The sequence below is a fragment of the Gadus macrocephalus genome, chromosome 16, assembly GCF_031168955.1.
Source record: "Gadus macrocephalus chromosome 16, ASM3116895v1".
NCBI lineage: Eukaryota > Metazoa > Chordata > Actinopteri > Gadiformes > Gadidae > Gadus > Gadus macrocephalus.
In genome coordinates this window covers 137223-149240 of record NC_082397.1, presented here as the reverse complement: position 1 = coordinate 149240, position 12018 = coordinate 137223, and the positions used below count along the sequence as shown (strand labels likewise).

At 55.9% G+C, this 12018-nt stretch overlaps 1 protein-coding gene across 13 annotated transcripts in view; it reads left to right on the top strand.

Moving 5' to 3' along the window:
• Positions 1-12018, top strand: part of dock10 (dedicator of cytokinesis 10) — an 82673-nt gene that overhangs the window by 50295 nt on the left and 20360 nt on the right. For 12 of the 13 annotated variants that reach the window (XM_060074263.1, XM_060074261.1, XM_060074254.1 and 9 more), the window contains exons 21-36: positions 977-1098; positions 1214-1297; positions 2169-2261; positions 2357-2475; positions 2740-2809; positions 3397-3510; positions 3969-4040; positions 4821-4967; positions 6222-6305; positions 6468-6564; positions 6845-6877; positions 7794-7972; positions 8483-8599; positions 9754-9874; positions 9968-10089; positions 10772-10886. In XM_060074263.1, the coding sequence (XP_059930246.1) occupies positions 977-1098; positions 1214-1297; positions 2169-2261; positions 2357-2475; positions 2740-2809; positions 3397-3510; positions 3969-4040; positions 4821-4967; positions 6222-6305; positions 6468-6564; positions 6845-6877; positions 7794-7972; positions 8483-8599; positions 9754-9874; positions 9968-10089; positions 10772-10886 (1689 nt within the window). The remainder of the gene's footprint in view (positions 1-976; positions 1099-1213; positions 1298-2168; positions 2262-2356; positions 2476-2739; positions 2810-3396; positions 3511-3968; positions 4041-4820; positions 4968-6221; positions 6306-6467; positions 6565-6844; positions 6878-7793; positions 7973-8482; positions 8600-9753; positions 9875-9967; positions 10090-10771; positions 10887-12018) is intronic. The other variant, XM_060074257.1, reaches the window with a different exon arrangement.

Below are 12018 nucleotides of genomic sequence, written 5' to 3'. Positions count from 1 at the left end.
ATCATAGCAGTTCATCATGGTGCTAGACCAGTTCATCATAGCAGTACATCATGGTTCTAGACCAGTTCATCATAGCAGTACATCATGGTGCTAGACCAGTACATCATAGCAGTACATCATGGTGCTAGACCAGTTCATCATAGCAGTACATCATGCTGGTACAATAGTGCTGGTGAAGTATTCAAACATCAGTCTGTTGTTAAAGAAGCAGGCAGCTCCACTGCCCTGCCTGCTAGGGGGGGTGGCCTGTCTGTCTGACAACTGCCTGTCTCTCTGACCACTGCCTGTCTCTCTGACCGCTGTCTCTCTCTCTCTGACCGCTGCCTGTCTTCCTGACCGCTGCCTGGCTGTCTTCCTGACCGCTGCCTGGCTGTCTCTCTGACTGCTGCCTGTCTCTCTGACTGCTGTCTGTCTATCTGACTGCTGCCTGTCTCTCTGACCGCTGTCTCTCTCTGACCGCTTCCTGTCTCTCTCTCTCTCTGACTGATGCCTGTCTCTCTGACCGCTGCCTGTCTCTCTGACCGCTGCCTGTCTCTCTGACCGCTGCCTGTCTCTCTGACAGCTTCCTGTCTCTCTGACCACTGCCTGTCTCTCTGACCGCTTCCTGTCTCTCTGACCACTGCCTGTCTCTCTGACCGCTGCCTGTCTCTCTGACCGCTGCCTGTCTTCCTGACCGCTGCCTGGCTGTCTTCCTGACCGCTGCCTGGCTGTCTCTCTGACTGCTGCCTGTCTTCCTGACCGCTGCCTGGCTGTCTTCCTGACCGCTGCCTGGCTGTCTCTCTGACTGCTGCCTGTCTCTCTGACTGCTGCCTGTCTATCTGACAGATGCCTGTCTCTCTGACCGCTGCCTGTCTCTCTGAACGCTGCCTGTCTCTCTGACCGCTGCCTGTCTCTCTGACCGCTGCCTGTCTCTCTGACCGCTGCCTGTCTCTCTGACCGCTGCCTGTCTCTCTGACCGCTGCCTGTCTCTCTGCAGTGGGGTACTCCTGGCTCCCGCTGCTCCGTGAGGGCCGGCTGGCCTCCCAGGAGTTCAGCGTCCCCGTGTCCTGCAGCCTCCCTCCAGGGTACCTGGCCCTCAGAGAGCCGAACAGCGCCAAGGTACCGTAGGGGCCCAGGGGGTGGGGTCCATGGGGGGGGTGAGGGGTCAGGGGGGGGGTGAGGGGTCGGGGGGGTGAGGGGCGAGATGTTGATCTTCTGGTTCTCGGCCCTACAGAACAGCTCTGATGTGAAGTGGGTGGACGGAGGCAAGCCAATCTTCAAGGTGTCCACCAACGTGCTCTCCACCGTCTACACCCAGGTCAGTGGTCTCTCTGTAGCCTCTGGGCTTTAGCCACAGCGGCACGCCGCGCATCCAGACACACTGCGCTAAGGAGGGTTAGCCGAAAATAGCTAAAGGGAGCTAAAGGCAGCTAATGGTAGCTAATGCTATCTAAAGGTAGCTATAGGTAGCTACAGGTAGCTAAAGACAGCAAAAGCATTATAAAGGTAGCTAAAGGTAGCTAAAGGCAGCTAAAGGTAGTTTAAGGTAACTTAAGGTAGCTTAAGGTAGCTTAAGGCAGCTAAAGATAGCTAACGGCAGATAAAGGTAGCTTCATGTAAGCTGCAGCCTTCGTGGATCAAACCCGGACGTCCAACTTTCAGGTGGAATTGAAAGACCTGAGGCGCTCCGCTACCCTGGCCCTCCCTCCCTCCCTCCCTCCCTCCCTCCCTCCCTCCATCCCTCCATCCTTTCCTCCCACCTTTCCTCCCTCCCTCCCTCCCTTCATCCCTCCCTGCATCCTTTCCTCCCTCCCTCCCTCCCTCCCTCCCTCCCTCCCTCCCTCCCTCCCTCCCTCCCTCCCTCCTTTCCTCCCTCCATCCTTTCCTCCCTCCCTCCATCCCTTCATCCCTCCCTCCATCCTTTCCTCCCTCCCTGCATCCTTTCCTCCCTCCCTCCCTCCCTCCCTCCCTCCCTCCCTCCATCCTTTCCTCCCTCCCTCCCTCCCTCCCTCCCTCCCTCCCTCCCTCCCTCCCCCTGACTCTGTATGTTTGCGTCTCTCTGGTTCTTCTCTGCTGAACCAAACCTTTGAGTCCCAGGAGCCGTGATCTCCACGTCTCGGGGCCAGCCCCAGACAGGGAGGGGGTCCAACGGGCATCCCTCCAGCTCCTACTGTGTGTGTCCCCAACAGGACCCCCACCTGAACAGGTTCTTCCAGCAGTGCCAAAAGAGAGAGCTGGACCTTTCTCTGCCGCCTACCTCCACCTTCCTCAGCTGCCTGAAGGTCAGCTCAAAACGAGATCTGCTCCTCCTTCTTCCTCTCCGCTCCGCTGGGTTTGATCTCCATGTGTTCTGTCCTCTGCTCCCGTCTCCCTCCAGGGTCTCCTCAGTATGGACAGACTCCCTGTCATCATCCGCTTCCTGCCGGTGCTCTTCAACAGACTGTTCAAGGTTCTGACGGAGAACGACAACGACGAGGTCACCACTGCCACCACCAGGTAGGAGCGTGTCACTGCACCCTGATACAAGTCCAGTCCGCTGAATGGGTTTAAAACAATGGTGCCTCCAGAGGCTGAAAACGACCTCCTTTCTTCACTAAGATAACAATAAACTGGCTCCTTGCCGTTGGGTTTCTGACCGTAAAGCAGTTCTTGTGGGGCTGCGGTCGCATTCGGCAGCTTGTGGGAGAGAGGCTGTGTGAAGCCAGCAGGCCTAGTGCCAGAGTGGGATCAACCTGTGGGTCTGCTGCCATGTGTCCACAGAGTGCTGCTCCACATCGTAGCCAAGTGCCATGAGGAGAGCCTGGACCACTACCTGCATTCCTACATCAAGGTACGGCGGTCAGAGAGGGCTGCTCCACTCAGACACTCCTCCTTGGTGGGTTAGAGCCCGGAGACGCCATCAAGGAGTGGAAAGAGGCAAACAGAAGCCAGAGTGTGCGTGTCCACTGGAGGGAGGGAGGGAGAGAGGAGAGAGAGAGAGAGAGAGAGAGAGAGAGAGAGAGAGAGAGAGAGAGAGAGAGAGAGAGAGAGAGAGAGACCCCGGTTTCCCGCCACATCAGAGATGCTTGTTTACCCAGAAGGCAGCAGGAGCATTAGAGAGGATCACCGGCGAGGTGATGGAGCGCTAGAATGCAGCCCAGGGAGGAGAGAGGTCGCCATGGCAACAGACTGGCATGGCGCTCAGGGCCAGTGGTGAAGGATGGCTGTGTGTGGGGAGGCCTAATGAATGGAGCAAGGCCTGATTGATCAAAGCGTCTCAAACAAAACATTTGAATAAAAGAGAGTTGTTGAGGAGGGCGTGTTCTCCTGGGTCATAATGAAGGCTCTGCTAGTCACCACCACCGTCACCACAGGGGGTGGGCTGCCTCATGCTCACTGTGTGTGTGTGTGTGTGTGTGTGTGTGTGTGTGTGAGCAGTATGTGTTCAAGACGGAGTCCCTGGGCTTCAGGACCGTGCACGAGGAGCTGGCGAAGGGGATGACCTTCGACCTGAAGAGCGGAGAGCCGGCGGCCGTCAGGAGCGTCCTGAGGGTGAGCGCTCCTCTGACCGGTGAACCGCTCCTCTGACCGGTGAACCGCTCCTCTGACCGGTGAACTGCTCCTCTGACCGGTGAACCCCTCCTCTGACCGGTGTACCGCTCCTCTGACCGGTGTACCGCTCCTCTGACCGGTGAACCGCTCCTCTGACCGGTGAACCGCTCCTCTGACCGGTAAACCGCTCCTCTGACCGGTGAACCGCTCCTCTGACCGGTAAACCGCTCCTCTGACCGGTGAACCGCTCCTCTGACCGGTAAACTGCTTCTCTGACCGGTGTACCGCTCCTCTGACCGGTGAACCGCTCCTCTGTGTTCCTCCAGGTCCCAGAGCTCAGATCAGCTCATCTTGATGAGCTGATCTTTGGTTTGGTCGCGTAATGATAATGAGCTTCCTTAATCAGCCAGATTTTTGAAGGAGGCATTCTGAGCTGGTTCCTCTCTCTCCTGCCACAGTTCTCCTGGTTCTTCTTTGAGCTCATCATCAAGTCCATGGCCCAGCATCTGGTCCAGTCAGACACGGTCAAGGTGAGGGCTTTACTCTGACGCTTATTTTATGTTTACACAAAAACAATTTCACCAGGCCAGCCGCTGTTTTCAAGCTAGCTTGAAGCAAGCTAGCTGACAAACAATTAAAACTGAAATCTTGACTGCAAAACTACATCTACTATTTTACAGCTTCAAATCCATATTGCTTATTTCTAAACTGTTCGTATAGACTCTGCGTTGTGTATTTTTCCGTTCTAGTAGTAATTCTTGAAGTGGAAATCAAGGCAGCTTGACAGGTTGGATTAGAGGGTTGAATAGATGATGGTTCCAGGATGAAATACAACAGATACAGACTTGGTGGATAGTCTCAGTGTAGGAGGTGAGGAGCAGTCTCCAGACGTGCTCCTTGGCTGTCGATCCCTCTTGTCACCGAACCAAAGGTTTGGGGCCAGTATTATAGGAAAGAAAACGTGAATAACAAAAGAACAGAAGCTATGTCTCCTTTGATAAGTTATATGGCCCTGGCTATGTCCCAGACGACCGGGTTGGTTTGTCCTTGATGGGAAATAACAAATGGTGGAATGTTGGAAGTAACACCTCGTATCAGTGGGAGAGGCACTGGCCTGTTCCTAGACTGAGAAATGTGAACACAGAGAGACACTAAATTACGCCAACATTCCTCATTATTATTACACTTTAAATCAATTTGCTGCGCTGTAGATTTGTCCCAGTCTTACATTTTGGATCTTGAGTCCAGATGTTGCCTCAGGTGTTGGGTCCATCATCTAGAGGTGTTCTCTCCTGCCCCCCCCCCCCCAGCTGCCCCGGCCCCAGCGGTTCCCCTCCTCCTACCTGGGCCGACTGGAGACCCTACTGGAGACGCTCTCGGACCACGTCTACTGGAAGCACAAGGAGCTGCCGGAGGAGACCCGCAGCACCACGCTGGCCGTGGCCGCGTTCGTCAAGGTAGCGGCCTGGGTCTGAGGACCTGATAGGGAACCACGTCTCAGTAGACCTCAGTAGAGCCAATAGGGAACCATGTCTCAGTAGACCTCGTAGGGGGGTGTCCCTCTCCTCCCACCTTTTGCTCTCTGACCCTAACCCTGTCTGACCCTAACCCTGTCTGACCCTAACCCTGTCTGACCCTAACCCTGTCTCACCCTTACCCTCTCTGAACCTTACCCTCTCTGAACCTTACCCTGTCTCACCCGAACCCTGTCTCACCCTAACCCTGTCTCACCCTAACCCTGTCTGACCCTAACCCTGTCTGACCCTAACCCTGTCTGACCCTAACCCTGTCTGAACCTAACCCTGTCTGACCCTAACCCTGTCTCACCCTAACCCTGTCTGAACCTAACCCTGTCTCACCCTGTCTGACCCTAACCCTGTCTCACCCTTACCCTCTCTGAACCTTTCCCTGTCTGACCCTAACCCTGTCTCACCCTACCCCTGTCTCACCCTAACCCTGTCTGACCCTAACCCTGTCTGACCCTAACCCTGTCTCACCCTAACCCTGTCTGACCCTAACCCTGTCTGACCCTAACCCTGTCTGACCCTAACCCTGTCTGACCCTAACCCTGTCTCACCCTAACCCTGTCTCACCCTAACCCTGTCTGACCCTAACCCTGTCTCACCCTAACCCTGTCTCACCCTAACCTGTCTCACCCTAACCTGTCTCGCCCTAACCCTGTCTCACCCTAACCCTGTCTCACCCTAACCCTGTCTCACCCTAACCCTGTCTCACCCTAACCCTGTCTGACCCTAACCCTGTCTGACCCTAACCCTGTCTCACCCTAACCCTGTCTGACCCTAACCCTGTCTGACCCTAACCCTGTCTCACCCCAACCCTGTCTGACCCTAACCCTGTCTCACCCTAACCCTGTCTCACCCTAACCCTGTCTCACCCTAACCCTGTCTCACCCTAACCCTGTCTGACCCTAACCCTGTCTCACCCTAACCCTGTCTGACCCTAACCCTGTCTGACCCTAACCCTGTCTCACCCTAACCCTGTCTCACCCTAACCCTGTCTCACCCTAACCCTGTCTCACCCTAACCCTGCCTGACCCTAACCCTGTCTGACCCTAACCCTGTCTGACCCTAACCCTGTCTGACCCTAACCCTGTCTCACCCTAACCCTGTCTGACCCTAACCCTGTCTCACCCTAACCCTGTCTCACCCTAACCTGTCTCACCCTAACCTGTCTCGCCCTCTCCTCTGCAGCGGTGCTTCACCCTGATGGACCGAGGCTTCACCTTCAAACTCATCAGTAACTACGTCACCATGATCACCGCCTCCGACAGCAAGGTAACCCGGGCACCACCCCTGTTGAACCCTCAGAGTGGGAGATGTATGCTATGAGTTGAAGTCAATGAACACGTGTCATTATCCTGACTCTGTGAACTGTTGATACCAGAGCGGCCGTGCAGAGCAGGCAGCACTACCGTACCTTCCTCTTTGTGTTGGCAGATGCTGTGTGAGCTGAAGTTTGAGTTCCTGAGGGAGGTGTGTAACCATGAGCACTACATCCCTCTCAGCCTGCCCCTCCCCTCGGCCCGCATCACAGGTAGGAGGCTGCCCCCCCAACGGCTGCTGTCAATCATCACTGACCTCATTGATCATCGGTCCATCTGTCATTTAACGACCCGCCTCTCTCATTCTTACTTTACCCTCACTCCCTGTCTGTCTGTCTGTCTGTCTGTCTGTCTGTCTGTCTGTCTGTCTGTCTGTCTGTCTGTCTGTCTGTCTGTCTGTCTGTCTGTCTCTGTGTCTCTCTTTCTCTCTCTTTCTTCCTCTTCTTCCTCTTCTTCCTCTGTTCTTGCTCTTCCTCTTTCTGTACATATCAGATAATGCATCACCAGTGCCATCAAGTTGCCATGGTAACTATCTTCACTCATTCCTGATTAATGTTACATTAACATCTTCAGAGATTGTTCTCATTGTACGCCTAATCTCTGGCCATGAGGTCTGAGGATTTGTGAGATCATTTTGTTGAACAGAAGGGAAGTCAGCATAGCATTCAATTGAATATATTTGTTTTATAAATTACACTATGTAAAAAGATATAGAGTTAAATCTGGTAAACGTCATGAAACATACAATGAAACAATGAATATGCAAATAGACCATAATGCAATTTGAATTAAATAGTAAAAGTCCAAAAGCAAATAATAAATAGATTAATAAATAGAAACAGATAAATCAAAGCTAGTTTGTATTGAATTGATGACGGTAATCTGTATCCCAGTGAAGGCTCCCCCTCCTCTCCCCCTCCTCACCCCTCCTCTCCAGTGTGTGTGCTGGAGTACAGCCTGACCTCTCCCCCCCTCCTCCCCCCTCCTCTCCCCCCTCCTCTCTGGAGTACAGCCTGACCTCTCCCCCCTCCTCTCCCCCCTCCTCCCCCCTCCTCTCCCCCCTCCTCCCCCCTCCTCTCCCCCCTCCTCTGCAGTGTGTGTGCCGGAGTACAGCCTGACCTCTCCCCCCTCCTCCCCCCTCCTCTCCCCCCTCCTCTGCAGTGTGTGTGCCGGAGTACAGCCTGACCTCTCCCCCCTCCTCCCCCCTCCTCTCCCCCCTCCTCTGCAGTGTGTGTGCCGGAGTACAGCCTGACCTCTCCCCCCTCCTCTCCCCCCTCCTCCCCCCTCCTCTCCCCCCTCCTCTGCAGTGTGTGTGCCGGAGTACAGCCTGACCTCTCCCCCCTCCTCCCCCCTCCTCTCCCCCCTCCTCTGCAGTGTGTGTGCCGGAGTACAGCCTGACCTCTCCCCCCTCCTCCCCCCTCCTCTCCCCCCTCCTCTGCAGTGTGTGTGCCGGAGTACAGCCTGACCGGGGAGTTCTGCAGGAAGCACTTCCTGACGGGGCTGCTACTGCGGGAGCTGGGCCTGGCGCTGCAGGACGAGCAGGACCTGCGGCACCTGGCCCTCGCCACACTCAAGACCCTGATGGCCAAGCACTCCCTGGACGGCCGCTACGCCACCAAGGTGGGCCACCGCCACAGTGCCACGCACACGCACAGATACACAAATGCAGCCACGCACACATGCACACACTCACTCACTCACTCAAGCACATCACCCTTCTCCTCTACATGCATCACTTCTAGGAAACACAACCCTGACCCACGCACACAGACACTCATAAACACACACACAGACACACACAGACACACACACACAGACACACACAAACACACACACACACACACACAGACACAGTCACGCACAAACACACACACACACACACACAGACACGCACAGACACAGAAACATTCCCTCCCTCACTCACTCAGTGTCACCATAACAACCATCTCAGTGGATGCTCAGTTTGTTGTTCACCTGAAGCCCCTCCTCCTAACCGGGTCGGACTAGCAGTAGTCGGGTCTAAGAACCACGGGAGGAAAGCTTTGTGTTGACTGGACCTTATGGAGTCGGTCGGCTCAAGGTGGTCAGGGTTAGTCCCGCCCCCTGACGCTGAGCCCCGCCCCCTAACAGGAGAAGCAGGCCCGGATCGCCTCCCTCTACCTGCCGCTGTACGGCCTCATCCTGGACAACATGCCGCGCTTCTTCCTGAGGGACATGTTCCCCATCTACTACACCTCCAGCACCCAGGTACCCCACCCCCCCAGCTCCCCTCTACTCCACCCCCCCCCACCAGCTCCCCTCTACTACACCTCCAGCACCCAGGTACCCCACCCCCACCAGCTCCCCTCTAACCCACCTCCAGCACCCAGGTACCCCCACCCCCCCCTCTACTCCACCTCCAGCACCCAGGTACCCCCACCCCCCCCCTCTACTCCACCTCCAGCACCCAGGTACCCCCAGCTCCCCTCTACTACACCTCCAGCACCCAGGTACCCCCCCCCCCCCTCTACTCCACCTCCAGCACCCAGGTACCCCCCCCCACCAGCTCCCCTCTACTCCACCTCCAGCACCCAGGTACCCCCACCCCCCCCTCTACTCCACCTCCAGCACCCAGGTACCCCCCCCCCCCCCCCCCCTCTACTCCACCCCCCCCCCACCAGCCCCCCTCTACTCCACCTCCAGCACCCAGGTACCCCCACCCCCCCCTCTACTCCACCTCCAGCACCCAGGTACCCCCACCCCCCCCCTCTACTACACCTCCAGCACCCAGGTACCCCCACCCCCCCCCTCTACTCCACCTCCAGCACCCAGGTACCCCCACCCCCCCCCTCTACTACACCTCCAGCACCCAGGTACCCCACCCCCCCAGCTCCCCTCTACTCCACCCACCCCCCCCTCTACTCCACCTCCAGCACCCAGGTACCCCCCCCCCCCCCCCCCCTCTACTCCACCCCCCCCCCACCAGCTCCCCTCTACTACACCTCCAGCACCCAGGTACCCCCACCCACCAGCTCCCCTCTACTCCACCTCCCCCACCAGCTCCCCTCTACTACACCTCCCCCACCAGCTCCCCTCTACTCCACCTCCAGCACCCAGGTACCCCCCCCCCCCCCCTCTACTCCACCCCCCCCCCCCCAGCTCCCCTCTACTCCACCTCCAGCACCCAGGTACCCCCCCCCCCCCCCTCTACTACACCTCCAGCACCCAGGTACCCCCCCCACCAGCTCCCCTCTACTCCACCTCCAGCACCCAGGTACCCCCCCCCCCCCCCTCTACTACACCTCCAGCACCCAGGTACCCCCCCCACCAGCTCCCCTCTACTCCACCTCCAGCACCCAGGTACCCCCCCCCACCCAGTGCATGGCTCTTACTGGAGCCCCCCCCGCTGTCTCCTCCTCCAGGGGTCCCGGGACGACCTGAGCGTGGGCGGGGTGGCGGCCGGGGGCCTGACCCCCCACGTGGTTCGCCATGGCAACTCAGTGGACGCGTCCTTCTCCAAAGAAGTGCTCAACTCCATCACAGGTAGTCTGTGTGTGTGTGTGTGTGTGTGTGTGTGTGTGTGCGTCTCTGTGTGTGTATATGAAATTATGAATACAATCTCTCCTCCCCCACCAGCGTTCTCCTCTCTGGCGGTTGCCACGGGGACCCAGGCGGAGTGCCGCGGCTCGCTGCTCAGCGTGGACTCCAACCCGTGCAGCGCCGAGGGGGGCGGGGACAAGGCCGACGGCTGTGAGAAGGTGAGAGGTCGTACAGTTCGTTTGGAGCCACTTCCATCAGTGTCGGTACAGTACGGATGTTCATAGAACCAAGTGCCCAGCACTAACCATCACTAGGTTAACCCATTACCCGTACAGAGCAGAAGCAGCACTAACCATCACTAGGTTAACCCATTACCCGTACGCTACAGAGACAGATAGGGTAAGATGCTACACCATGCTACGTACTGTTTACCTGCCTGGACGTACAACACACAGTTAGTGCCAGATGCATAATTTGGGATGCTTTAAAGCACGAGACATCGTCACCAAGGGTCTTCCTAGAAGCAGAAGATGTAGAACAGAAACACAGTTGTGTTAACGTTCATCTCGGCCATCTTTGTAAACTTGGTAAATACGTGATAACTAACGGGACTCGCATGAAGAGACAACGAGATCAAACCAGCCACCAGATCGTCTGTCGTTAACGGAGCACCACAGTGCGTCTACAAAGAGGACTGAGGACTGAAATCCACAATAATTAAAGATAGCTGTGCTTACTCACCACTATGGCATTGTTACCATGGCATTACTCCAATATGTTAACATGGCAGTACTCGAGTATGTTACCATGGCATTACTCTGGGTAATGTTAGCATGGCATTACTCTACTGTTAACATGTTATTACTCCGGACCCCTGAATGTGTGTTCTCTGTCCCTCAGTTCGCCCGCCCCCAGTCCCTGATTGGCTACGGCTCCCGCTGTGACAAGCTGGACCAGGCTGAGACCCGCAGCCTCCTTATGTGCTTCCTGCACATAATGAAGACCATCTCTGAAGGTCAGGAACCTAACCCTAACCCCTAACCCTACAGCTCAGCCCCGCTGACATAATGAAGACCATCTCTGAAGGGTCATGAACCCAAACCTAACCCTAACCCCTAACCCTACTGCTCAGCCCTGCTGGCCTGCAGTCGTACAGTCTACAGCCTACAGTCGTACAGTCTACAGTCTACAGCAGGGATGCCCAACCAGTCGATCGCGGTCTACCAGTAGACCGCCGACAGATCCCAAGTTGAGTTAAATTTGCGCGGGACATATACGCGCGGTAGCGCATGCGCTGTCAACAGCAGTTGAAAGCCGTCAACAGTAGTTAAGCACTCCTAAACGTTGGCATGGCTGAGGGGAAACGAGCTAAGACCTACCATTTTCACCCTGAGTGGGAGGAAGATTATTGATTATTGTTGAGAAGGTGCCGTGCGCAGACGGAATGAAACCCCCACTGAAGTCCGTAGGTCCCTCCCCCCCCCCCCCCCGCTTGAAGGTAGGTTTGCAATGTTGACACTAGGCTGGTAGATCTCGGGAGGTTGGCTACTTGAAAAGTAGATCTTGGGTCAAAAAAGGTTGGCCACCCCTGGTCTACAGCCTACAGTCGTACAGCCTACAGTCATACAGTCTACAGTCGTACAGTCTACAGTCAACAGTCTACAGTCATACTGTCGTACAGCCTACAGTCGTACAGCCTACAGTCGTACAGTCTACAGTCGACAGTCTACAGTTATATAGTCGTACAGTCGTACAGTCGACAGTCTTACAGTCGTACAGTCTACAGTCGACAGTCGTACAGTCTAGTCTACAGTCATAGTCATACAGTCGACATTCGACAGTATACAGTCTACAGTCTTCAGTCTTCAGTCTACAGTCTACAGTCCTACAGTCTACAGTCGTACAGTCTACAGTCGACAGTCGTACAGTCTACAGTCTACAGTCATACAGTTGTCACAAGCTGACCGTGGCGGTTGTGGCAAAGAGGGGAGACGCACACAATTGACTGAGTTTGTTAACAAAAAGGTTTATTACAACCAAGTGAATGTATGGCGTGTGTATTCAATCTAGTCAGTGATGTAAGCGGGTGTGTATGTAAAAGTTTATGGGTGTAGTGTTGTAAGGTGTAAACAAACAATGCAACCAAA